This window comes from Talpa europaea, assembly GCF_964194135.1.
Source record: "Talpa europaea genome assembly, chromosome: 8".
Lineage (NCBI taxonomy): Eukaryota > Metazoa > Chordata > Mammalia > Eulipotyphla > Talpidae > Talpa > Talpa europaea.
In genome coordinates, this window is record NC_140075.1 from 31,561,922 (window position 1) to 31,585,966 (window position 24,045).

The 24,045-nt window shown below is 42.4% G+C and overlaps 1 protein-coding gene across 2 annotated transcripts in view; it reads left to right on the forward strand.

Moving 5' to 3' along the window:
• Positions 1-6,753: 6,753 nt before the first annotated feature.
• Positions 6,754-24,045, forward strand: part of RAD51 (RAD51 recombinase) — a gene marked incomplete at both ends in the record, with an annotated part of 31,378 nt that continues 14,086 nt past the window's right edge. For both annotated transcript variants that reach the window (XM_084240981.1, XM_084240982.1), the window contains 4 exons: positions 6,754-6,840; positions 9,738-9,875; positions 16,182-16,299; positions 18,434-18,525. In XM_084240981.1, coding sequence (XP_084097107.1) covers positions 6,754-6,840; positions 9,738-9,875; positions 16,182-16,299; positions 18,434-18,525 — 435 coding nt within the window. The remainder of the gene's footprint in view (positions 6,841-9,737; positions 9,876-16,181; positions 16,300-18,433; positions 18,526-24,045) is intronic.

Here is a 24,045-nt window from a genome sequence, read left to right on the forward strand (position 1 = left end):
TTTCACTTATGAGATACAGTAGTCAAATTCAGAGACAAAGTAGAGGAGAGGGGAACGGGAAGTTGTTTAGTGGATATCCAGTTTCACTTTTGCAATATGAAAAAGTTGTGGAGTATTCACAAAGTAAGAGCATGGATCTACTTAACACTGCTGAACCATACACTTAAAAATAGCTAGCATGTCTTTTTTTTTTTTTTTTGTATATTTTACCACAGGTGGTTTTTTAAAACCCATAGAGTTTACTATAGAGCCAAATGGGATTTACCAGCTAGGTTTGGCAAATATTCCATTCTACCTGGAATAAAACAACAAACTACACCAACGAGGGCAAGGACAATCATGTTCTGTTCCATTCAGAATTGTGATTATTGGTCAGAGATCTACTACAGGTACTTCTGCATCTATGTCAGTAAAATAACTGGGAAGTGGACAAACTAACTCAGATCATTGTGTTCCCTTGCCCCAATGTGACCTCCAACTGAGGACCCCCCATCCCAAAAGCATGGCAGTGTGTCCTGGCAGTGTGGGTGATGACTCCAAGGACCTGTACTAAATGCAGCTCACCAGATTGGCCACTGCTGCACCCCCTTTTCCCAACATGTAATAAATGCTGACTTCTTCCTGTGCAAAACAAATACAACAAAAAACAAACACATAAAAGAACACCAGCTATTACCATCTCTCCCACCGGTCCCACCTGTACAGCAATTAGTAATGTGGTTTTCTTATCACTATGAAATTTGCCTATTCTGGACATTTCATATAAATGATATCATATATATGTTTTTTATGACTTTTTTCATTTAACATATTTCAAGATTGATTCATTCTATAGTGTATGTCAGTACTTCATTCCTTTTTATGACCAAAATAATTTCATTGTATGAATACATCATATTTTGTTTACATGTGATGAGAACAATTAGGCAAGAAAAAGAAAAGACATTCAGATTGGAAAGGAAATAAAACTATTTGCAGATGACATGTTCTTCCAGTTTGAGAAGTGACTGACATACATCATTGTATAAGTCTAAAGTGTTCAGCATGATGGTTTGATTTACATATAATGTGAAATTATTACCACAAGAGATGTAATCTATATTGGAAATACTAATTAATTCACTAAAAACTATTAGAACCAATAAAGGACATTAGCCAGATTCAAAATAGAAGATCAATGAACCTAAACATAGACTTGCAAGACATGGCCTGTATGAGAAGAAAAAGACCTCAAGAAAACAGTGCTAGGAACTCGAGAACAGAATAAAGAAAGACAGGGGACTGCAAAGGCCAATACTGGAGTTGGCAAGAAGGATTAAAGATTCTAGCGACTTTATCAGTGGTGATAGTGCAGATTTTTCATGAGATGATTAATAAAACCTTTTATGTGTCTGACCAAAAAAAATTAAAAGTGTGGGGAAATGTCTGCAAATCATATATTTGATAAGGGTCTGGTATGTAACATAAAGAATTACAACTTAGACAACCCTATTTTTAACATAGACAATCTAATAGACCTTTCATTCTCCAAAGATGATATGCAAATAGCCAGCAAATAAAAAATGCTTGACATCATTATTCATTAAAGAAATACAAATTTAAACCACCTTACGCCTACTAGAATGGGTATAAATAGAAAAGATGATTTGAAACTCTACAATACTGGTGGGAGTGTAAAATGTGGAAAACACTTCGCTGTCGCAAAAAATTAAATGTAGAACTACCGTGTCCCCGGCAATTCCACTCGTAGGTATATATCCAAAAGAATTGCAAAGATGTTTGTACATCAACTTTCATAGCTTCTTCAGCTCCTTCACCTCCAGGGGCCTGGAAAGAGCCCGGCTCCAAGAATTTCATTAAGTCAGAGGCACGGAGTACTAAGAACAATCAAATGCCCACGTTTCGCCAATTCAGGAACTAGCCGAATAACTACAGGCAGCGGGGCTATCTCCCAAAGGGACTAGAGCCAAAGCCCGGAAGTCACGCGCGGTGCACACTGGGAGATGTAGTCTCAGGCCGCGCTCGCTCCTTGGGCGCTGTAGACCGCGACCGGGTGAAGAGAAGGCTGCAGCGCCCACATTTTAAATTACTCCTTCGGGGAAAAATAACTAGGGCCGTTTGTAACATCCGGCGAGGCCAAGCTCCCTGGGCCCCCCTCTCGGGCTCGCGCGCAGAGGCCGAAACGGCCCGAGAAGGGCGGGGAACGCGACGTCGACGCGGCGTCACGCTTCCGGGCGGGCGCGCGGGATTTCCGAAAGTCGCGGGGAAGCGCGCGCGGCGGCCTGAGGCGCCCGGGGAGAGCTGAGGCGCCGGAGGAGCCCGCTGGGGCCCGGAGGTACCTCGCGCTGTGAGCAGAGGCCGAGTGGAGGAGCAGGGGCGGGCGAGGGTCTGGCTTCGTGGGGTCGGGTGCGCGCGGAGCGGGGGCCGGAGGCGGGCGCGCTGCCGCCGAGCAGGCCGCCGGGCGGGCCGAGGTCAGTGGGCAGAGCGCGGGCCGGGCGCGCCCCCAGGCCGGGTCGGCCCCGCCGTTGGCCGCGCGGGCGCCCGCACGCGGCTGCTGGGGTCCACTCAGGCCTGTGGGGAGCCCGGAGGCGCTGGGCGAGGCCGGGGCATGTCCGGGCGCCCCCTCGGAGCGCGTCGGGAACCCCGGGGCCGCGTCTCCAGCGGCGGGCGCCGGGGAGGGGCAGCGGCTGTGGCCGGGGCTCCGGGGACCCGGTCTGGCCTCGCCCTGCCGGTGACACCAGGTGTGGCTCGCAAACCACCACAGCGTCCAGGTGTCAAAAATGGTTTTTCGTTGCCCAGTGCGGAAGACCGTTCGCGTGATGCCGAGGGGACGTTCTAAAGTGACGTTGGTTTGTTTTTTTCCCCGCCGACTGCTAAAGTGGAGCGTGATCTACATGTAGAAAAATACGCAAATCAAGCGCACAGCTCCATGACTTAGGACAAAATCAATACATAGAGTATTGACAGCACCCGGGAGCCCCCCACTGTGTGTACTTCTAGTGTCTAATACCATTGAGTAATTTCTCCAATTTTAAAGTTTTCTCTAACACCATGCATGACATTTTTGTGTCTTGACTTTGCTCAGCATTCTGCCTGTAGATTCGTACATGTCTTTGTATTGAGCAGAGTGAGGAAATAGCTGGGTCCCGGCCTTTGTCTGTCTGCATTTCTCTTAGTGCCAGTTTCCCAGTGTACTGATTTACACTCAAGCCAGCAATGTATGTGTTTAGTTGTTCCACATACTTGCTAACACTTCATGTTAGGCTTTTTAATTTTACTCTGGTGGGTGTCTAGTAATAATAGCTGGTTTTAATCATAATTTTCCCTCATCAATGAATTTGAGCATTTCTTCCTTTGTTTACCGGCCACTTGGATATTTTCTGTTGTGAAACCCTTGTTAAAAGTTCCTTCCTGTTCTTCTATTGGGTTGTCTTTCTTGCAGATTTGAAGGAGTTCTTGATATATTCTGGTTGTCAGCCTGTTGGATTCCTCTACCTTTCTAGGCCCTTATGGTTGGGGGAAAAATTACATTGATGGAAGCTATGTTAAGAGGAGAAAAAAACAGTTTATTTTCATGCACATGGAGATGCCCTGTAATTAGGGGATCTGTGATGTTGAGCAGAGCAACACATTTAATTTCTCACTAGACAAAGAAGCTCTTGAAATATTTGGTGAATTAAGCAGAGCTTATTACACAGAAGAAGCTAGCCCTTAAAACTTACCAGTAAAGAGGTCTCTTTCCCTCCTCATAAAGAGAGTACACCTGTCACACTGAAGATTTTTTTTTCTAATTTTAGAAGAAAAGGGAGATCATAGTAATTCCTATATTAGCTGTTTCTCAAGCAACTTCAATCTGTGTGCTGCTTGGCACGTTTTTGGGGTGGCCTGACCTCAACCCTGACAAACCTTTGGTTATATATGTGGTAAATATTTTCTCCCCTCACTGTGGTTTGACTTTTCCTTTTCTTATTGATATATTTTGATGACTACACGTTCTGAATTTAAATATAGTCCAGTTTTTCTGTTTTTGGTTGTTGCTTTATGTATTAAGTTCAACAGATCTTTCTCTAGACCAGTCTTGAGGGCTTTTACCTGTTACCTCTTAGATTTAGAGCGGTAATCTGATTTGGAAGTTGGGTTTTTTCCCTGTGGTGATCAGGTTCACTTTATAAGGTTATTTAGTCAGGGCCTTCCTGGTGATGCAAGGAGTTAAGACACAACCTATGGAGCTATCTGCAGCCACTGCATCACGAGTTCAATCCCCAGCCTGGGAGCTACCCACATGGCGCAGCAGACCTCTCCTGACTCACCCCCTGCTCACCTCAGCAGTATCTTTCAGTCAGTCTGCCTGTTCTGTTCCCCCCTCTGTCTCTGGTGAATCCTCTCACCCCACACCTTTGGCCTGTTCTTGTATGTATCAATAATTTTTTTTTTTTAAAAGGTTCTTTAGTCAACCAGACATTATTTATTGAAATATCCCTTCCCTATAGCACTGCTGTGCTCTTTTTTTTTCATAAATAATGGAGATGTTTAAATTGCATTCAGGTGATAGCAGCATTTGGAATTAGACTTAAATTATGCTAAAATCTACCATCTGAGAGCTCTGTATTTCCACTTTATTGAGCTATATCTTTTCCTGAACTTATCAGTAACAAATAGTCGTTGAGATATCGTGATTGAACACTCGGATGACTAAAATATATTTCATGTATATTTGGTTTTCATCCAGTTTCTTGCTTAGAGCTTTAAAGAACCTTGGAGTTGCCTAAGTGTTGAGTCTTTTGCTATTTAATAAGGGTAACTTTTGGAAAACACCTGAGGATAGAGAATGTCTGAAGCACCAATCAACTGATTAGAGGGTTGGAACTTTTAGTCCCACCCCTGACCTTCCTGGGAGAATGGGGGCAGGCAGTTGAGCTCAATTGCCAGTGCTCATTGATTTAATAAATCACACCTAAGTCATTAAATCCCATAAAAATTCAAAAAGGGGGGTCTTTGAGAGCTTCTAAATTGGTGAACATGAGATTTGGGGAGAGTGCTGCACATGAGAGGGTGTGGAAACTCTGGGCCCTCACACCTTGCCCGATAAATTTCTTCCATCTGGCTGTTCCTGAGTTATATCCTTTGTAATAAAATTGGTGACCTAATAAGTAAACAGGATTCCTGGGTTCTGTGAGCTGGTCTAACAAATTAATAGAACCTGAGGAGGGGTTGTGGGAACCTCTAATTTATAGCCCATTGGTCAGAAGCACAGGTAATAGTAGAGGCTTGCTATTGAGATGGTCTTGGGAGAGGTAGCACTTAACCGGTGGAATTTGATGCAACAACTTGTTGGTATCTGGACATTCAACTCAATTCAGCTCAATTCTTTTCTTTTGTAAAGATTTGTTTTATTTATTTATGCATACAAGAGCTGGTGTATAAGCCAGAGGTACAAGGGTATGTGTAGGGGGTGGGGTGGGGGGAGGATTCACCAGAGACAGTGGGGAGCAGAACAGGCAGAGTGACTGAAATGCACTGCTGAGGGGAGCAGCGGGCAAGACAGGAGAGGTCTGCCGCACCATGTGGGTTGGCTCCCTGGCCAGGATCAAATGTGCTGCTGTGATTGGAGATAAGCTTGATAATACTGAGACAACCCCTTGTGTCACCAGGAAGGCCCAATTCAGCTCAATATTGACATAGACTGTCTACCCAGAGCATCAGATTTCTCTAGAAAAGGATGTAGTTTCCCAAGTCTTTATCCCCAGAAAAAGTCCTAGAAAGTGTGCTTCATTTGCCAAATATTTACCAAACCTCTAACATTTTTAATGTGTCATAGGGTATATAAAAATAAGACTTGGTTCCTAACTAAGAATTACTAAGCAGGGGAATCAGGAGCATAGTTGATCTAATTAAGCTGTGATTTTTCAAAAAGAAAGTTTCCTGGTACTTGGGCCTCCCTGGTGGCACAAGAGGTTAAGACGCAGCACTTGAGGGCCTCCCCGGTGGCGCAGTGGTTGAGTGCTGGGTTGCGAAGCTGCCCGCGGCCTCTGCGGCACCGGTTCGATCCCCGGCTGCTCCCCGGCCACCGGAGGAGGGTCCCACATGGCCGCAGACCTCTCCTGCCGCCCGCTGCTCCCCTCAGCAGTGTACTTCGGTCCTTCTGCCTGCTCTGCTCCCTGCTCTGGCTCTGGTGAATTCTCTCACCCTCCCGCACTTCTGACTGTACCCAGTGCATGTATAAAACAAAACAAAACAAAACAAATAAATAAAACATGCCTCTATTTAAAAAAAAAAAAAATCTAAATAAAGACGCAGCACTTGAACCTATCTGCAGTCACTGCAGTGCAAGTTTGATCCCTGGCCAGGGAGGTGGCCCAAATGGCACAGCAGACCTCTCCTGTCTTGTCTGCTGCTCCCCTCAGCAATGTATTTCAGTCAGTCTGCCTGTTTTGCTCCCCACTTTGGTGGATCCTTTCACCCCCACACACACACGTCTGGCCTGTACCCCAGTTCTTGTATGCATAAATAAATAAATCTTTAAAAAAAAAAAAAGAACGTTTCCTGGTTCGTAATGCAGTCTTTCTGATACAGATAACTAGGTGGAAGGGAAGCTGAAATTTCTTTTTCGTTGCTATAGATAGGTCAGTGATTAGATGAAAAGCCTAGCAAATAATTCCTTAGAGGTTTATTAAAGAGCTAAACTGGGGGTGTATACTTTATTTGGTTTCTTTCTGATGGCCATCTGTATTTTTCAGTATTGAACACTAAGTAATGGCTATGCAGATGCAACTTGAAGCAAATGCAGACACTTCGGTGGAAGAAGAGAGCTTTGGTCCACAGCCTGTTTCACGGTTAGAGGTATGTGCTTGGTTGCTGATTTTGGAATTATAATGCTGGACTAGGTTCTTTTATCTAATGGGAGAGATCACAGACAGCATTTAATTTGTTAGTTTATGATCAAGACCCACATTAGAGTTTTCAGGAAGGTTGTCAAGGATCCTGTGTAAAAGCTTATGATTGTGGTATATGTCTTTTTATGTTAAGAATTCTCCTCCAGAGGCCTCCCTAGTGGCTCAAGAGGATAGGTCTCAGGCTCTGAAATTGTCTGCAGCCACTGTAGCATGAGTTCGATCCCTGGCCAGGGAGGTGACCCATATGGCGCAGCAGACCTCTCTTGCCTCCCTCGCTGCTCCCCTCAGCAGTGTATTTCAGTCAGTCTGCCTTTTCTGCTTCCTGCTCTGTCTCTGATGAGTCACCCCTGCATCTCCGGCATGTACCCCAGTTCTTGTATGCATAAATAAATCTTTAAAAAAAAAAAAGAATTCTCCTCCAACTTACTAATTTTCTTAGAACTGAATTGTCAAAAGGTAAAAAAAAAATGCTAGGATATGATGGGCCTCCCCGGTGGCACAGCGGTTGAGTGCTGGGTTGCGAAGCTGCCCGCGGCCTCTACAGCGCCGGTTCGATCCCCGGCTGCTCCCCGGCCACCGGAGGAGGGTCCCACATGGCGCGCAGATGGCGCGCAGACCTGGCGCGCAGACCTCTCCTGCCACCCGCTGCTCCCCTCAACAGTGTACTTCGGTCCTTCTGCCTGCTCTGCTCCCCGCTCTGGCGAATTCTCTCACCCTCCCGCGCTTCTGACTGTACCCAGTGCTTGTATGTATGTATGTATCAATCAATCAATCAATAAATAAATCTTTAAAAAAAAATGCTAGGATATGATGATGGAGTCTTTGTGCTGTTTATACAAAGGATGAATTTACTCTGCAAGGAATTACAATGGACTGGGCCAGCTGTGCAGTAGGAGTGGGGAGCAGCATCTTTCCACTGACCCAGATCTGTGCTGAAGTTACTAGCAAGGCAGCTGTCATGGGAAGGATGAGAACTTATGGTTGTTAAGGTTTAAGAGTCAAGCTCCAGTGCAGGACTTTGCATAATAATATCAAGCACCAGAGCTGGGACTTTGCACTATTGCTACTCATCATACGGTGCCCTCAGTGTGAGTGTACCTATCTTGGGCTGAAAGAAATAGAACAAGAGCAGAGAAATTTTTTATTTTATCTTTACACACACATTCCATTCATTCCCAGCTAAGCTTTAAGACTCCAGAAGTTACTGTAGAGGGTTTGTGACCAATATTAGCGAATGAGAGCCTTAACTTTTGGTAAAAGGAGCATCCTTACACCCACCCACACAAGCATATTGCTTATTGTTTAAATATTAATGGCTGGGGCCTCCTTGGTGATGCAGGGGTTAAAGACACAGCACTATCAAGCTGTCGCCAGCCACTGCCTCATGAGTTCTATCCCCAGCCAGGGAGCAACCCACATGGTACAGCAGACCTCTCCTGTCTCACCTACTGCTCCCCTCAGCAGTGTATTTCAGTAGATCCACCTGTTCTGCTCCCCACTCTGTCTCTGGTGAATCCTCTCACCCCTGCGCCTCTGGCCTACACCCCAATTCTTGTATGCATAAATAAATCTTAAAAAACTTAATGGCAAATAGGACTTCTGTAGGCAGATATCACTTTATTCCCTCTCCCAAAGCTTAATTGACCTCTAACTACATACCTATCCCTGGCACTAATTTATACTTTGCCAGAGTCATGGTTTTGGTGTAAGTTCCTGACCAAAAGTAATTTTCCCCCATTCTTTTTTTTCCAGGGAGTGTTTTTTTTTTTTAAGATTTATTTTTGCATACAGGGGTACAGGCCAGAGGTGCGGGGGATGAGAGGATTCACCAGAGTGGGGAGCAGAACAGGCAGACCGACCAAAACACACTGCTGAGGGGAGCAGCGGGAGAGACAGGAAAGGTCTGCTGCGCCATGTGGGTGGCTCCCTGGCAGGCCTGGGATCCAACTCGTGCTGTAGTGGCTGCAGATAGCTTTGTAGGCTGCATCTTAAGCCCTTGCACCACCAAGGAGGTCACCTTTCCCCCATTCTTTTTTTTTTTTTTTTTTAAAGATTTGTTTATGCATACAAGAGCTGGGGTATAGGCCAGATGTGCGGGAGGGTGAGAGGATTCACCGGAGACAGAGTGAGGAACAGAACACGCAGATTGACCGCAAAGTACACTGCTGAAGGGAGCAGCGGTGAGTCAGGAGAGGTCTGCTGCGCCATGTGGGTTGCTCTCTGGCTGGCAGGGGAATCAGACTTGTGCTACAGAGGCTGAAGACAGCTTCATAGTTTGCGTCTTAACCCCTTGCACCACCAGGGAAGCCCCTTTCGCCCATTCTTAACATCAGTTATCAGAGCAGAGCTTTCCACTCATTGTGCTACAAGACAGGTATTAAAATTCAGTGCTATCCTCAACTCTTGGGGCAGCTTTGTCTGTTTACTCGGCTTAATAAAAAAAGAAAGCAAAAACAACACTTTTATGTGCTTAATGTGGGAATCATTGGTTTAAAGTGACCTTGTAGAACCTGGCCTCTCAAAGTTCAGTTAGAATCCCAGTAATAAAAGATTGAAAGTTATAGGCTTATTAGTTACTTTGGAGTGCCTGGTAGAATTACTGGTTCAATCCCAATTTGTAATGAATCCGTTTTAATATATATTACATGCTGGTTTTGCTAACAGAAAGGTTGATCATTTATTATTAAATACCTTATGTGAGGCACACTTTCCAAAGCTTTTGCGTATAATCTCAGTTCTCTGAAACAGCTATGTGAAGTAGGGTAAGCACTGAGTAAGGGCTCTGCACATGCATCAGACAGATGCAAGAACTGCAGCTTACATTTATCCATGGTTTTCTTGCAGCAATGTGGCATAAATGCCAATGATGTGAAGAAATTGGAAGAAGCTGGATTTCATACTGTGGAGGCCGTTGCATATGCACCAAAGAAGGAGCTAATAAATATTAAGGGAATTAGTGAAGCCAAAGCTGATAAAATTTTGGTATGTACTGCTTATGTTGCCTGGGGAGACACTAGTGGGAGTAGCGCAGAAAGGTGTGCAGTAAAAGGCAGTGGTCATCCCTTCATTCCTCTCTTTGTCATCCAGTTTCCCTTTCTAGAGGTGACTGCATTACTGGTTGATTATCTTTGTGCCCCCTTGCATAAATTGTGATTTTCTCTAGGGAATTGTAGTGCTGATGGTATGTGCCTTGTCTTCCTAGATAATGATGATCTCATGTGTTGGATATATATTTGTTAGTATACAGCCACTAAAAACAGTTTAGAAAAATAATCACTGACATAGGAAAATAGTTCCAATATAAGAAAACAGATTATTGAAACATGTATGCTTTGTTTTTGTTTATGTGTTTATGGATAAATACACAACAATATTTCTGGAAGTAATAATGTGAGCAATTTTTATTTTTGCCTCAGTTTTCTGATTTCTACAGTTTCTATAATAAATACGTGTCAGTTTCAAGTAGAAAAGCTGTTTTTGTTGCTTGAATATTAAGGTCATATTAATTAGACTCTGTATTTTAGTTTGTCACAGGCAATATTCTTTAATAATGACAAGATAATGTCATTATTAGGGTTTTGTTTTGTTTCCTTAAATGACATAAAAGTGATTTTATTGGCTTAACCAAAATTTTATTGGTTATAACCAAATTGGTATAACCCCTTGGATGTACATATATGTACAGTATGAAACAGTAATTTTGAAATTGCACTTCTTTCGTACGTATTCTTATTTTGCCTTCATGACACTGAGAAAGATAGATAGGACCAGTATTTTCTGTTTTACAAATGAGAAAACATTGGCACCTTAGTTCACTTATTTATCAAGGTTATGCAGATGATGACAGAACTAAGACTAGAATCCACTTGTTTTTATCTGACATTAGAAGGAGATGAGAAAGGATCATCTCAAAGATGATCCTTCCTCCTTCCAATGTCTTAGTTACTATTTATGTTTCTTTAAATATTTATTAATACTCATAATCCCCCATGATTACATTTTACTTTATGTATTTATCCTTTGATATTTATAGTTATACTGTTTTAGCTTTACTCGATGTTTTATATAGTGTAAAGCAAATGTTTAATCTATAAAAATTATCTTCATTTTTATGTTAATTACTATTAGAGCTTGATAGAAATTTTCTCTGAAAATAATCTTCAAAAGCTAAAGAATTTTCAAAAATAATGTATCCTCTGTTACTGGATAGCCTCAGAGCATTTAGTTCTTCAGTGAAACTTAAAAGATAATATCTGAGATTTTTGTATTCTTATTTAATATTCATACGTTAATATGTACACAACATGTAATATATACACAAAATTCTCTTATTGCATATTATATAAAGAACTTTGCATTTTTAAGAGGTGGCAAGTCTGTCACTAAAATTCAGTCAGGACTCAAAAATCAATTTTTTTAAAGTAATTTATATCAAGGTAACATTGGCTTATAGCATTATAATCAAAAGTGGTTTTTAATTTAAGCCCTTGAGGTAAAGCTATTGCCGTCCATGGAAGAAGTCTTTTATTGAAATATTCAAATAAATGTTTCAGTTGAAATAGTGAGTTAATTGGAAATAATAGTTCCGACTCCCTTATCTTAATGAAAGCTTGTGGTATTGACTAAACCAGTAGGTGTCCTTAAAGTCTATTTGTTGTTTCTTTCTGAGAGTCAGAAATCCTGACAAGATTTTCACTTGTGCTTTCAGACCTTAGTTTTAGGAAACAGATCAGCGTTCTTTCTACGAAAACATAAATACACACCTGTAATAAGTGAAATGAAAGATGCAAACTGATAGGTCAGTTTTCTGGCCTCTTTGATTTCAGATATTTCATATTGTGAATTTTTGGTGGGTAAAAGTTGACTCTTAATTACTTTTAAAGGTTAAGAAGAATTTATTCAGTTGGCTATTCCCTTCCATTCCCCCAAAGTTTTTGGATTTGTAACTTTCAGCGAGAATATGTATTGTCAAAGTAGAGAAAGGAAATTATCTAAAGGAAAGAAAATCCATTTTCAGAATATAAATCAAACTGGTTGAAAGAGAAAGATATTGTAAATGGAATAATTCATTCAGACAGTGCCAGATTCTAATGTGGCCTTCTCTGCATTTTCAAAGTTTAATGTAATTGGCTTTTGTTGAGCTATCACACCTCTTAGTGTGCTGTCATATATTAGATATGGATATTTTTGGTAATATTTTCCTTTTACTTGCGATTCTGTGTATCGTATCCAAGGGTTTGATAGTTCTTGACTATTGAAAACCATAGAATTAAGACTTTTTTCCTTGCACAGAGGAAAGTAGACTTACTATGTAAATATAAGAAGTAAAGTTCTGCCTATAAGGCAGTTGAATGGTTTTTACTGTAAATGTCACATTGGTTATAGTATTCCGTTTCTTTAAGAGCTTATAGACTAAAAATGTGGTGTTAAAATGACATGACAAAAAGGGAAAGAGTACTTCTCTGAGTTTTTCCCCTGCCAACATTTGTTATTAAAATTTTTGAACTGACTGCTTATTTAAAAGAATTTTACAGAAAACATTCATGTCCGCCAGCTGGACTCCATCCAATAACATTTTCATATATTTGCATTGTCATCTATCTGGCCAGCAATCGATCCATCTTGGACTTTTTTATGCATTTCTTTTTTTTTTTTTTTTTTAAGATTTTATTTATTTATGCATACAAGAACTAGGTACAGGCTAGAGGTGTGAAAGCTGAGAGCATTCACCAGAGACAGAGTGGGAACAGAACAGGCAGATTGACTGAAATACACTGCTGAGGGGAGCAGCAGGCGAGTCAGGAGAGGTTTGCTGTGCCATGTGGGTCTCCTCCCTGCCTGGGATTGAACTCCTGCTGCAGTGACTGCTGGTAGCTTCATAGGTTGTGTCCTAACCCCTTGCGCCACCAGGGAGGCCCCTTTTTATGTATTTCAAAGAAAATTGCAGATGTCAGTACATTTCCCCTAAATATTTAGCATATATAAGCAAGTTCAGTATTGACTTATTTTTTCTCCCCACTTTTATATTTTATAATTTTCATTACTCTTCATCCCGATGATTAGTAGAATTACAGGAAAAAGAAGGAAAGAAAGTCCCAAATAATACCAGAAAATTTCCCAGTGCTAAATAGGGGAGCAGTGGGATGTAGAAGTAATGTAAAGTAAGACCCCAGAGTTTCAAAGATCCACACCTAGACATATCAGTGTGAAATTTCAGCATAGCACTTATAAAGAAGATTCTGAAAGAGCTCACAGAGAAAAAAGTTACCTCTAAAGGAACAAAAATTGGCACATTTCTTCTTAGAAATCTGGATGGTAGAAGCTCGTAAAGCAGCGCTTTCAAAGTTCTAAGGGAAAATAATTTTCAACTTATAATACTACTAATAATCAACTGTTAGGGCAGAATAAAGCATTTTCAGAAATACAAGAATTGAGAGCATTTTTCTCTCCGCTCTTAGGAAGCTACTTGAGGTGGAAAACGACCTAGTTTCAAGTTGCTCCAGCTAAGTGCTCGGTGAAGGAATGCCGGGGCACCAGCTACCTAATAGAGCAGGCAGCCCAGCTGGGAGAAAGACAGGAGATCTGGGGGAAGGACTCAGTAGAATACATAGTAAGACTGAGAGGTTGGAAAACTTGACAAATGATAAAGAACACTAGAAAAAGACAGGGCTCAGGTGTAAAAGAAAGATTAAAAATGGACATCATTTTGAAACTGTTAGCATTAAAAAAAATTTACTTGAATTTGACAGTAGCAATCTTTGAGAGACAGGGTTAATGTTGGAATCAGTGAAATAATTGTAATTTAGCATGCCATTTGGCTTTGCAATGAATTTATAAACGTAATGAATTTTCGAGTGAGGTATTAGGTATACAGAGAAGTTTAGAGAATAACAAACCAACTATTCAGCTTTTCATTGATTTTTTTCTTTATAGAAAGTTTTAAAATTACAGGTTTAATCTTACACTTTATTAAGATTTTCTTTTATATATAGATGGGTGGATGGATGGATAGATATTTTTTGTAGACAGACTCAAACTATTTTACTGAATTCAGATCAAATTCAAATAATTATTTGGTGCCATGATTTGGGTTCTGTTTCTGCTCGAGTGATTTTGGATATTTGTGTCCTAGTAATTTGCCTATCTCATCTGTTACCTAATTTGTTGACTTAGAGTTTTATTTTTGTGAAGTTGGTAGTAATGCCTCTCTTTGATTTTTTTTTTTAAGATTTATTTATTTATGCATGCAGGAGCTGGGGTACAGTCCAGAGATGTGGGGGGGGGGGTGAGAGGATTCACCAGAGAGAGTGGGGAGCAGAACAGACAGGCTGAATGAAATATACTGCTGAGGGGAGCAGTGGGCAAGACAGGAGAGGTCAGCTGTGCCATGTGGGTAACTTCCTGGCTGGGGATTGAACTTGTGCTGCAGAGGTTTCGAATTGCATCATAGTGCTGTGCTTCACCCCTTGTGCCACCAGGGAGGCCCCCTCTCTTTGATTCTTGAATTTAGTGATTTGGGTTTTTTGTTTGTTTTTGTTTTCAGGTTTATCAATTTTACTGATTTTTTCAAAAATACAGCTGGCTTTGCTAATTTTCTGTATTGTATTTCTGTTGTCTATTAGTTTCAGCTCTAATCTTACTTCTGCTTGTTTATGTTTAGTTTGATTTTTGTTTGTAACTTTTATAAGATGGAAGGTTAGGTTATTGATTTAAGATATTTCTAATATAGGCATTTATAGCTATAATGTTCCCTTTAAGTAGTGCTTTTGCTACATGCCATAAATTTTTTGTTATATCTTCTTTTTCTGTCATCAGATTATTTTCTAATTTCCCTTGTGATTTCTTCTTTGATTCATAAGTTATTTAGGAATGCATTTTTTTTAATTTATTTTTATTTAGGTGCCACCAGGGAGGCCCCTAAGAATATATTATTTAATTATCATGTATTTCAAAAATTTTTTTCTAGCTTAATTTTTAATTTTGTTTCTTTTTTAAAGCTATATATATATATTTTTTAAAGATTTATTTATTTATTTATACAAGCACTGGGTACAGTCAGAAGCATGGGTAGGTGAGAGAATTCACCAGAGCCAGAGCAGGGAGCAGATCAGGCAGACCAGCGAAATACACTGCTGAGGGAAGCAGCGGGCAGCAGGAGAGGTCTGCGTGCCATGTGGGACCCTCGCCCGGTGGCCGGGGATCGAACCGGCGTTGCAGAGGCTGCAGGTAGCTTCTCAACCCAGCACTCAACTGCTGCGCCACTGGGGAGGCCCAAAGATATATTTTTATTTATTTGTACATACAAGAACTGGGGTGTAGGCCAGAGGTGTGGGGGAGTGAGAGGATTCACTAGAGACAGTGGGGAGCAGAACAGGCAGACTGACTGAAATACACTGCTGAGGGGAGCAGTGGGAGAGGCAGGAGAGGTCTGCTGTGCCATGTGGGGTGGATCCCTGGCCAGTGCCTCAGTGGCTGGCAATAGTTTGATAGTGCTGAGACTTTATCCGTGTCATCAGGAAGGCCCAATTTTTTTTTTTTTAAGATTTATTTATACAAGAACCGGGATACAGTCCAGATGTGCGGGAGGGTGAGAGGATTCACCAGAGACAGAGCGGGGTCCAAAACAGGCAAACTGAAGAAATACACTGCTGAGGCGAGCAGTGGGCGAGACAGGAGAGGTCTGCTGCGCCATGTGGGACCCTCCCCAGCTGGCCAGGATCAAACTAGCGCTGCAGAGGCTGCGGACAGCTTCACAGTGCGGCGCTCAACTGCCTGTGCCACCAGGGGAGGCCCAGGGAGGCCCAATTTTTTATTTTGTTTAAGCCCTCCACCAAACCACACATGCCCATACCCCATCTGCCTCCCTGTGTACGTTTCCATGTATTTGAGTATATTTATTTTTAAGTTTGGTAATCAACCTTACATTTAATTGAAGGCTTATCAATACTACTACCCTCCTCCCGTGGCCGGGGAGCAGCCGGGGATCGAACCGGCGCTGCAGAGGCCGCGGGCAGCTTCGCAACCCAGCGCTCAACCACTGCGCCACCAGGGAGGCCCTATAATCATGATTTCTTAATCACCTGAGTATAATTCTGAATCGGCAGTTTAAAAAGTCTCTAGTTTTTTTTGTTAGTTGCTAGAAATACTAAAATAATCCTAGAACAATGAATTTTATTTATGTTGTTAAGAGAAATCATTCTGGAGATTTCGTTAGATATCTTCCTCTGTTTTCCTTGTTCTTGTTTTTACTAAGCATATTTTATTCTTCTGACATTCTTTTTTTTCTAGACTGAAGCAGCTAAATTAGTTCCAATGGGTTTCACCACTGCAACTGAATTCCACCAAAGGAGATCAGAAATAATACAGATAACTACTGGCTCCAAAGAGCTTGACAAACTACTTCAAGGTATAGTAATGACTTTTCCTGTGATGTGAACTCTAGTTAAAAGAGACATCCAGGGCCTCCCCGGTGGCGCAGAGGTTGAGCGCTGGGTTGTGAAGCTGCCCGCAGCTTCTGCAGCGCCGGTTCGATCCCCGGCTGCTCCCCGGCCACGGGAGGAGGGTCCCACATGGCGTGCAGACCTCTCCTGCCGCCCGTTGCTCCCCTCAGCAGTGTACTTCGGTCCTTCTGCCTGCTCTGCTCCCCGCTCTGGCTCTGGTGAATTCTCTCACCCTCCCACGCTTCTGACTGTACCCAGTGCATGTATAAAAACAAACAAACAAATAAATAAAATATGCCCCTATTAAAAGAAAAAAAAAAAGAGACATCCAGCTTATAGATCAAAACTAAAGTATTTGAGTAGGATATGTGTAAGATACAAGTAAGACATTAGAGAAGTATCCACACTGAAGAAGTAAGACTGTTGCAGACTGGGACCTGACTTATATTGAAATTACCTACCAGTTATCCATTTAATATTGCATTCAGAGAGTGAACTCCCTCTGCCTAAAGAAATAAATGTATAGCCTTCACACAAGGTTGAAAAATCTGATGATTAGTTAAAACATCCCATGTTTAAATACTTCATTATTATATCAATACATTGTCACATACATTTATATATAATCTTCAAGACTATGGAAGACTATCATTTTTGAATTTTTGAAAGGACTGATATCCTAAGTTACTACAAAGTTAATTTCTTTCTGTTGCTTCCCTGAATATTTAATCATTTGAGATTTTTTTGTTTGTTTTTTGAGGGTGCAAAATAGCATGGGTTTCAGGAATCACACTCGAATAGTCCTCTCTCCTGTCCCCACTCCCAGCATTTACTGGCTGTATTATATGGTGCAAATTTTCTTAATATCTTTATACCTCAGTTTTCTTATCTTCAAAATGAGGATAAGAAGATTTACTGGTTAAATGCTAGATGATATTATTTATATTTGTAATCATTTATAATCATTTTTTTAAAGATTTATTCATACAAGAACTGGGGTGCAGGCCAGAGGTGAGGGGCGGTGAGAGGATTCATCAGAGAGAGTGGAAGAGAAAAGGCAGACTGACTGAAATACACTGCTGAGGGGAGCAGTGGGAGAGTCAGGAGAGGTCTGCTGCACCATGTGGGTTGCTTCCTGGCCGGCCGGGCATCGAACTTGTGCTACAGAGGCTGTGGACAGCTTCATAGGTTGTGTCTTAACCCTTTGTGCCACCGGGGAGGCCCCACCTATAATCATTTTTTTTTTTTTAAGATTTATTTTTATTTATTTATACAAGCACTAGGTACAGTCAGAAGCGCGGGAGGGTGAGAGAATTCACCGGAGTCAGAGCAGGGAACAGAACAGGCAGAGTGACGAAAATAGACTACTGAGGGGAGCAGCGGGCGCGGCAGGAGAGGTCTGTCCAGCCACGTGGGACCCTCGCCAGCGGCCGGGGATCAAACTGGTGCTGTAGAGGCTGTGGGCAGCTTCGCAACCCAGCGCTCAGGCTGGACCCCACCTATAATCATTTTAAATAACTGTTTTGGGGCCTCCCTGGTGGCACAGGGATTAAAGACAGCGCTAGCAAGCTATTGCCAGCCACTGTAGCACGAGTTGGATCCCCGGCCTGCCAGGGAGCTTACCCACATGACACAGCAGGCCGCTCCTCACCCACTGCTCCCCTCAGCAGTGTATTTCAGTAGATCTGCCTGTTCTTCCCCCTCTCTCCTGTGAATCCTCTCACACTCCACATCCCAACCCCCACCCCCTGCACCTCTGGCTTATGCCCAGTTCTTGTTTGCATAAATAAATAAATCTTTAAAAAAAAAAATGACTGCTTTGGTTTGTGATGGTTGATCTAAGCAGTTACAGGAAGCAACACATGCCATCAGATTTCCATAGAACTACACACATAACATAATGAATGCGTGTATAACTAGAGAAACCTGGAGAAGCTCTGAGTCATATTAACACCATTTTTAATGACATTGGTGATGTACTGCAGTTATGTAAAATGGCAGCATTGGGAGATTTGCGTAAAGAATGCGAGTTCCATTTCTGTGATGGTTGTTTCTAAGCATTTGTATTGTGCTAAGAGATGTTTCTTACTGTTCTTATAGGAGGAATTGAGACTGGATCTATCACTGAAATGTTTGGAGAATTCCGAACTGGGAAGACTCAGATCTGTCATACATTGGCTGTAACATGCCAGGTAAGCTGTAGGGGATATAGCTCTAGTCAAATCTGCAAGACTCTGTTGATTCCCACTGTTTGCAAGCTTCAATTGGGATGAGCATAAAGGGCACTTTTTCTGTCCTTGGTTGTAGAACTCATTAGAATATAGATTCCTACTGCAGAATTCTTCCAAATCATAGAAACTTCCATTACTATGCTTTGGCTTGCCTTCTTCACTAGTCTAGATTTTATGGTTGTTATTAAAATCATTTCTTTACAAACAGCCTCAGGATCATATCCCCCACTGAATAGTTGCCAATCGTAAGTGAATTTCATCTGTCTTTTCAGTGAATATTGCCAAATAACTCATCATCCTGAAGAAAAATACCATAAAAGTGACTATCTTCACTTTATTTTTTTTTTTAAATGGAAACATTAACTTTTTTTTTTTTTTTTTAAGATTTATTTATTTAGGGGCCTCCCTGGTGGCGCAGCGGTTGAGCGCTGGGTTGCGAAGCTGCCCACAGCCTCTGCAGTGCCGGTTCGATCCCCGGCTGCTCCCCAGCCACTGGAGGAGGGTCCCACATGGCGCGCGGACCTCTCCTGCCGCCCGCTGCTCCCCTCAGCAGTGTGCTTCAGTCCTTCTGCCTGTTCTGCTCCCTGCTCTGGCTCTGGTGAATTCTCTCGCCCTCCCGCACTTCTGACTGTACCTAGTGCTTGTATAAATAAATAAATAAAATAAAATAAATCTTTAAAAAAAAAAAGACTTATTTATTTTTTTATACAAGCACTGGGTACAGTCAGAAGCACGGAGGGTGAGAGAATTCACCAGAGCCAGAGCGGGGAGCAGAGCAGGCAGAAGGACCGAAGTACACTGCTGAGGGGAGCAGCGGGCGGCAGGAGAGGTCCGCGCGCCATGTGGGACCCTCCTCCGGTGGCCGGGTAGCAGCTGGGAATCAAACCAGCGCTGCGGAGGCTGCCGGCAGCTTCGCAACCCAGCGCTCAACTGCTGCGCCACAGGGGAGGCCCACTACCTTCACTTTAAATTCAAAATGATACACTTAGGTTAACATTCAATACTACATGGGAGGTCTGAATTTCTCCAGTTAGGCATCCTTTGGTAAGACAACTCTTTCATATGTTGTCCTTTTCTTCTCAAGCCTTTTTCCTCTTCCACCCTCCCAGCCAGTGACCTAAGCTGCTCTTCCCAGCAAATCTTTAAATCCACCTGCATTTGTACCCATCTTATCTCAGGTTACAATGGCAGTACTCTTTTCTCAGAGGCTCATTCTGCCAGTATGATCTGGTTGCAGTTTACTACCATCTTCTCATGAATGTGACTTCTGTTTTCTGTGCTGCTTATCTGTTGTTCTCATTGGTATATGCAAATGTGCCGAGTATAGCCTCTACTAGGAAAAATCCTTCCCTGAACTCCTTCAGGTTCCTCCTTTACTTATGCTTCTATTCTTCAATGGATTTATAAGTAAACATAGCAATTAAGTAATTGCCTATGATTATATCACATTTAAGGAAGTAGATACAGGAATCAAACCTGACTTTAGAACCCATACTCTTAAAATCTTTCAGAGAGTAGAGTAGAATCTATAGCTGACTTGTTCTCTGCTATTTTGCCAAGTGATTGCTTGGCACTCACAAAGTGCTTAGTAAGTACTCAGTAAGTTTTTGAATTCATGGAGATGATTTCCTAAGGCATATCTGATATACTATAAAACAGTTGGTATAATTGAAATAGCATAACTACTAAGATGGTTCCTTAACATGCTTAATAGGGATTACTTTACCTTAGAGTAATCATGGAATATTTTATGATGAAAAGAGATTGAGCAAGACTCCTGATGAATGCTAAATTTGATCAGAAAAGAAATTAAAAAACAACTGCAGGGAACGATATGAACAGAAGAGATGGGGCAGGAGGTAATAGACAATAAGCCTATTTACTTGGCTTACAGGTTTGCTTTGGGAAAGTTATAGGAGGTAAACCTTAAAAAGATTAAACAAGACCACATTTCAGAAGGTGTTGACTACAGTTTAGAAGTTTAGGTTAGACTTGATTCTGTGAAGAGTGGTAATCAGACGTTTTCAACTGAAGAGTAACATGAGCCAAATTTTCAGAAACATTCTCATAGCTGTTGAATGACAGAGGCAAACCTGAGGATAGTTGATATGTAATTATTTTTTTTAAACATTTATTTTATTTATACAAGCACTGGGTACAGTCAGAAGCGCAGGAGGGTGAGAGAATTCACCAGAGCCAGAGTGGAGAGCAGAACAGGCAGACTGACGAAATACACTGCGGAGGGGAGCAGTGGGTGGCAGGAGAGGTCTGTGCGCCATGTGGGACCCTTGCTGGTGGCCGGGCATTGAACCAGCTTTGCAGAGGCTGAGGGCAGCTTCGCAGCCCAGCGCTTAACCACTGTGCCACTGGGGAGGCCCTTGATATGTAATTATTAAAAGCATTAGCCGATCAGGACTAAATAAAAACAATGAAATACTAAAGAGACAGGCAGCAGATGTAAAGGGCAGCATGTAATGATCAAGCATTGAAAATACCCCTCAGCCCAATAACATTCAAAAAGAACTTGAGACAGTTTTTATGAAAAGATGAGTCTAAGTTTAGAGATAGTGGATTTAAGGTACTATGACAACCAAGTTAAAATTGCTAGCAGTGGAGGCCTCCCTGGTGGCACAAGGGGTTAAGTCTTAGCACTATGAAGGTATCCCCAGCCACTGCAGCACCAGTTCTGTACCCAGCAGGGAGCTAACACATATGGCACAGCAGACCACTCCTGTCTCGCCTGCTACTCCCCTCAGCAGTGTATTTCAGTATATCCGCCAGTTCTGTGCCCCACTCTGTCTCTGGTGATTCCTCTCACCCTCCCACACCTCTTGCCTACACCCCAGATCTTGTATGCATAAATAAAGAAATCTTTAAAGAAAAAGAAATCTATAAATCTTTAAATCTTTAAAAAAAAAAAAGAAATCTGGGCTTCCCCGGTGGTGCAGCGGTTGAGCACTGGGTTGCGAAGCTGCCCGCAGCCTCTGCAGTGCCGGTTCGATCCCCGGCTGCTCCCCGGCCACCAGAGGAGGGTCCCACATGGCGCGCAGACCTCTCCTGCCGCCCGCTGCTCCACTCAGCAGAGTGCTTCGGTCCTTCTGCCTGCTCTGCTCCCTGCTCTGACTCTGGTGAATTCTCTCACCCCCCCGCGCTTCTGACTGTACCCAGTGCTTGTATGAATGAATGAATGAATGAATGAATGAATGAATAAATAAATAAATAAATAAATAAATCTTAAAAAAAAAGTTAAAAAAAAAAATCTGCTTCCTTATACCAGTATGATAATGGAAGCTTCCTAGTATTTTCACATCCTAGTGTGATTTTTTTTTCCAAAGATTTATTTATGCATATAAAAACTGAAGTAGGCCAGGGATGCGGGCGAGGCAGTGAGAGGATTCATCAGAGACATAGGGGAGCAGAACAGGCAGATCTACTGAATATACAGCTGAGGGGAGCAGCGGGCGAGACAAGATAGGTCTGCTGCGCCATGTGGGTTAGCTTCCTGGCCAGTGCCACAGTGACTGGCAATAGCATGATAGTGCTGAGACTAACTGCTGCACCAGGGAGACACCTGTGATTTTTTTTAAATTGTATTAAAGTAACATTGACATATGTGTCAGGTATATAGCATTACAACTAGGCATCTGTATGTAGTGGATCATGATCACCACCAAAAGTCTAGTTTTATTTCTCTACCATACCATTAACCCCTTTTACCTATTTCACATATCCCCCAAGCTCTGCCACTCCCCCTCTGGTGACCACTAGTCTGTTCTCTATATCTAAAGTTCTCTGTTCTGTTTATTATTTATTTTATTTTTTTAAAGAACAACTAGGGTGCTAAAGATAGACCTTCCATATGATCCAGCAATTCCACTCCTAGGTATTTACCCAAAGGACACAGAAACATGAATTCCAAAGAGCAACTACACCCCTATGTTTATAGCAGCACTATTTACAATAGCTAAGCTTTGGAAACAACCCAAATGCCCAAAAATAGATGACTGGATCAAGAAGATGTGGTCCATATACACCATGGAATATTGCTCAGCAATCAAAAAAGATAAACATATGCAATTTGCAGCAACATGGATGGCGCTGGAAGGGATCATGCTCAGCAAAATAAGTCAGAAAGAAAAAGAAAAATACCGGATGGTCTCACTCATAGCAGGAATTTAGAAAACCTAAATAAGGGACCAGGAAAAAGAAAAGCTATAAGAAAGAAAAAAATCAAAATCAACAACTATGAGCCAGAGACACATTATGGGGGGGAGGGGTTGGTAAAAGGAGGGATTGGGGTCAAAATAAGGGGGTTGCAATTGTATGGGGAATATAAAAATAAAATTTAAAAAACTGATGTAAAAAAATAGTAAAAATATAAAAATAAATCAGGAAAAACAAAATGAAAAAAAAAAAGAACAATGAGGTTGTGGGCCAGAGGCGGGGGGCAGTGAGAGGATTCACCCAAGACAGAGTGGGGAGCAGAGCAGTCAGATTTACTGAAATACACTGCTAAGGAGAGCAGCGGACGAGACAGGAAAGGCCTACTGTGCCATATGTGGGTTCGCTCGCTGGCAGGGGATTGAACTCAGGCTGTAGCAGTGGTAGCGCTGAAACTTAACCCCTAGGCCACTGGGGAGGCCCCAGGGTTCACACTTAATAAAATAGAAATACGGAGAATTTAATATGAAACTGATTTTTCTCAAGTTATCCAAGAGACTGTCTCATTTTCATATTACAGACATGTCCTTCATCAGTTACTGCTTCTGTCTGGAACTGGTAAATGCCATTTCTTTAGATAGGAAGATATTCTGATTTTTTTTTTTTTTTTTAAGATTTACTTGTTTATTTTATTTATTTATACAAGCACTGGGTACAGTCAGAAGTGCGGGAGGGTGAGAGAATTCACCAGAGCCAGAGCGGGGAGCAGAGCAGGCAGAAGGACCGAAGTACACTGCTGAGGGGAGCAGCGGGCGGCATGAGACGTCTGCGCGCCATGCAGGACCCTCCTCCGGTGGCCGGGGAGCAGCTGGGGATCAAACCGGCGCTGCAGAGGCTGCCAGCAGCTTCGCAACCCAGCGCTCAACTGCTGCACCACCGGGGAGGCTGAGATTCTGATTCTTTTTTTTTTTTTTTTTTTTTTTTAAAGATTTATTTATTTATTTATACAAGCACTGGGTACAGTCAGAAGCGCAGGAGGGTGAGAGAATTCACCAGAGCCAGAGCGGGGAGCAGAGCAGGCAGAAGGACCGAAGTACACTACTGAGGGGAGCAGCGGGCGGCAGGAGAGGTCTGCGCACCATGTGGGACCCTCCTCCAGTGGCAGGGGAGAAGCCGGGGATCGAACCGGCGCCGCAGAGGTCGCGGGCAGCTTTGCAACCCAGCGCTCAACCCCTGTGCCACCGGGGAGGCCCTGAGATTCTGATTCTTAATTTAAAAAATTAATATCAAGAGACCCAACTTTAATTGTCACCTGTTTTT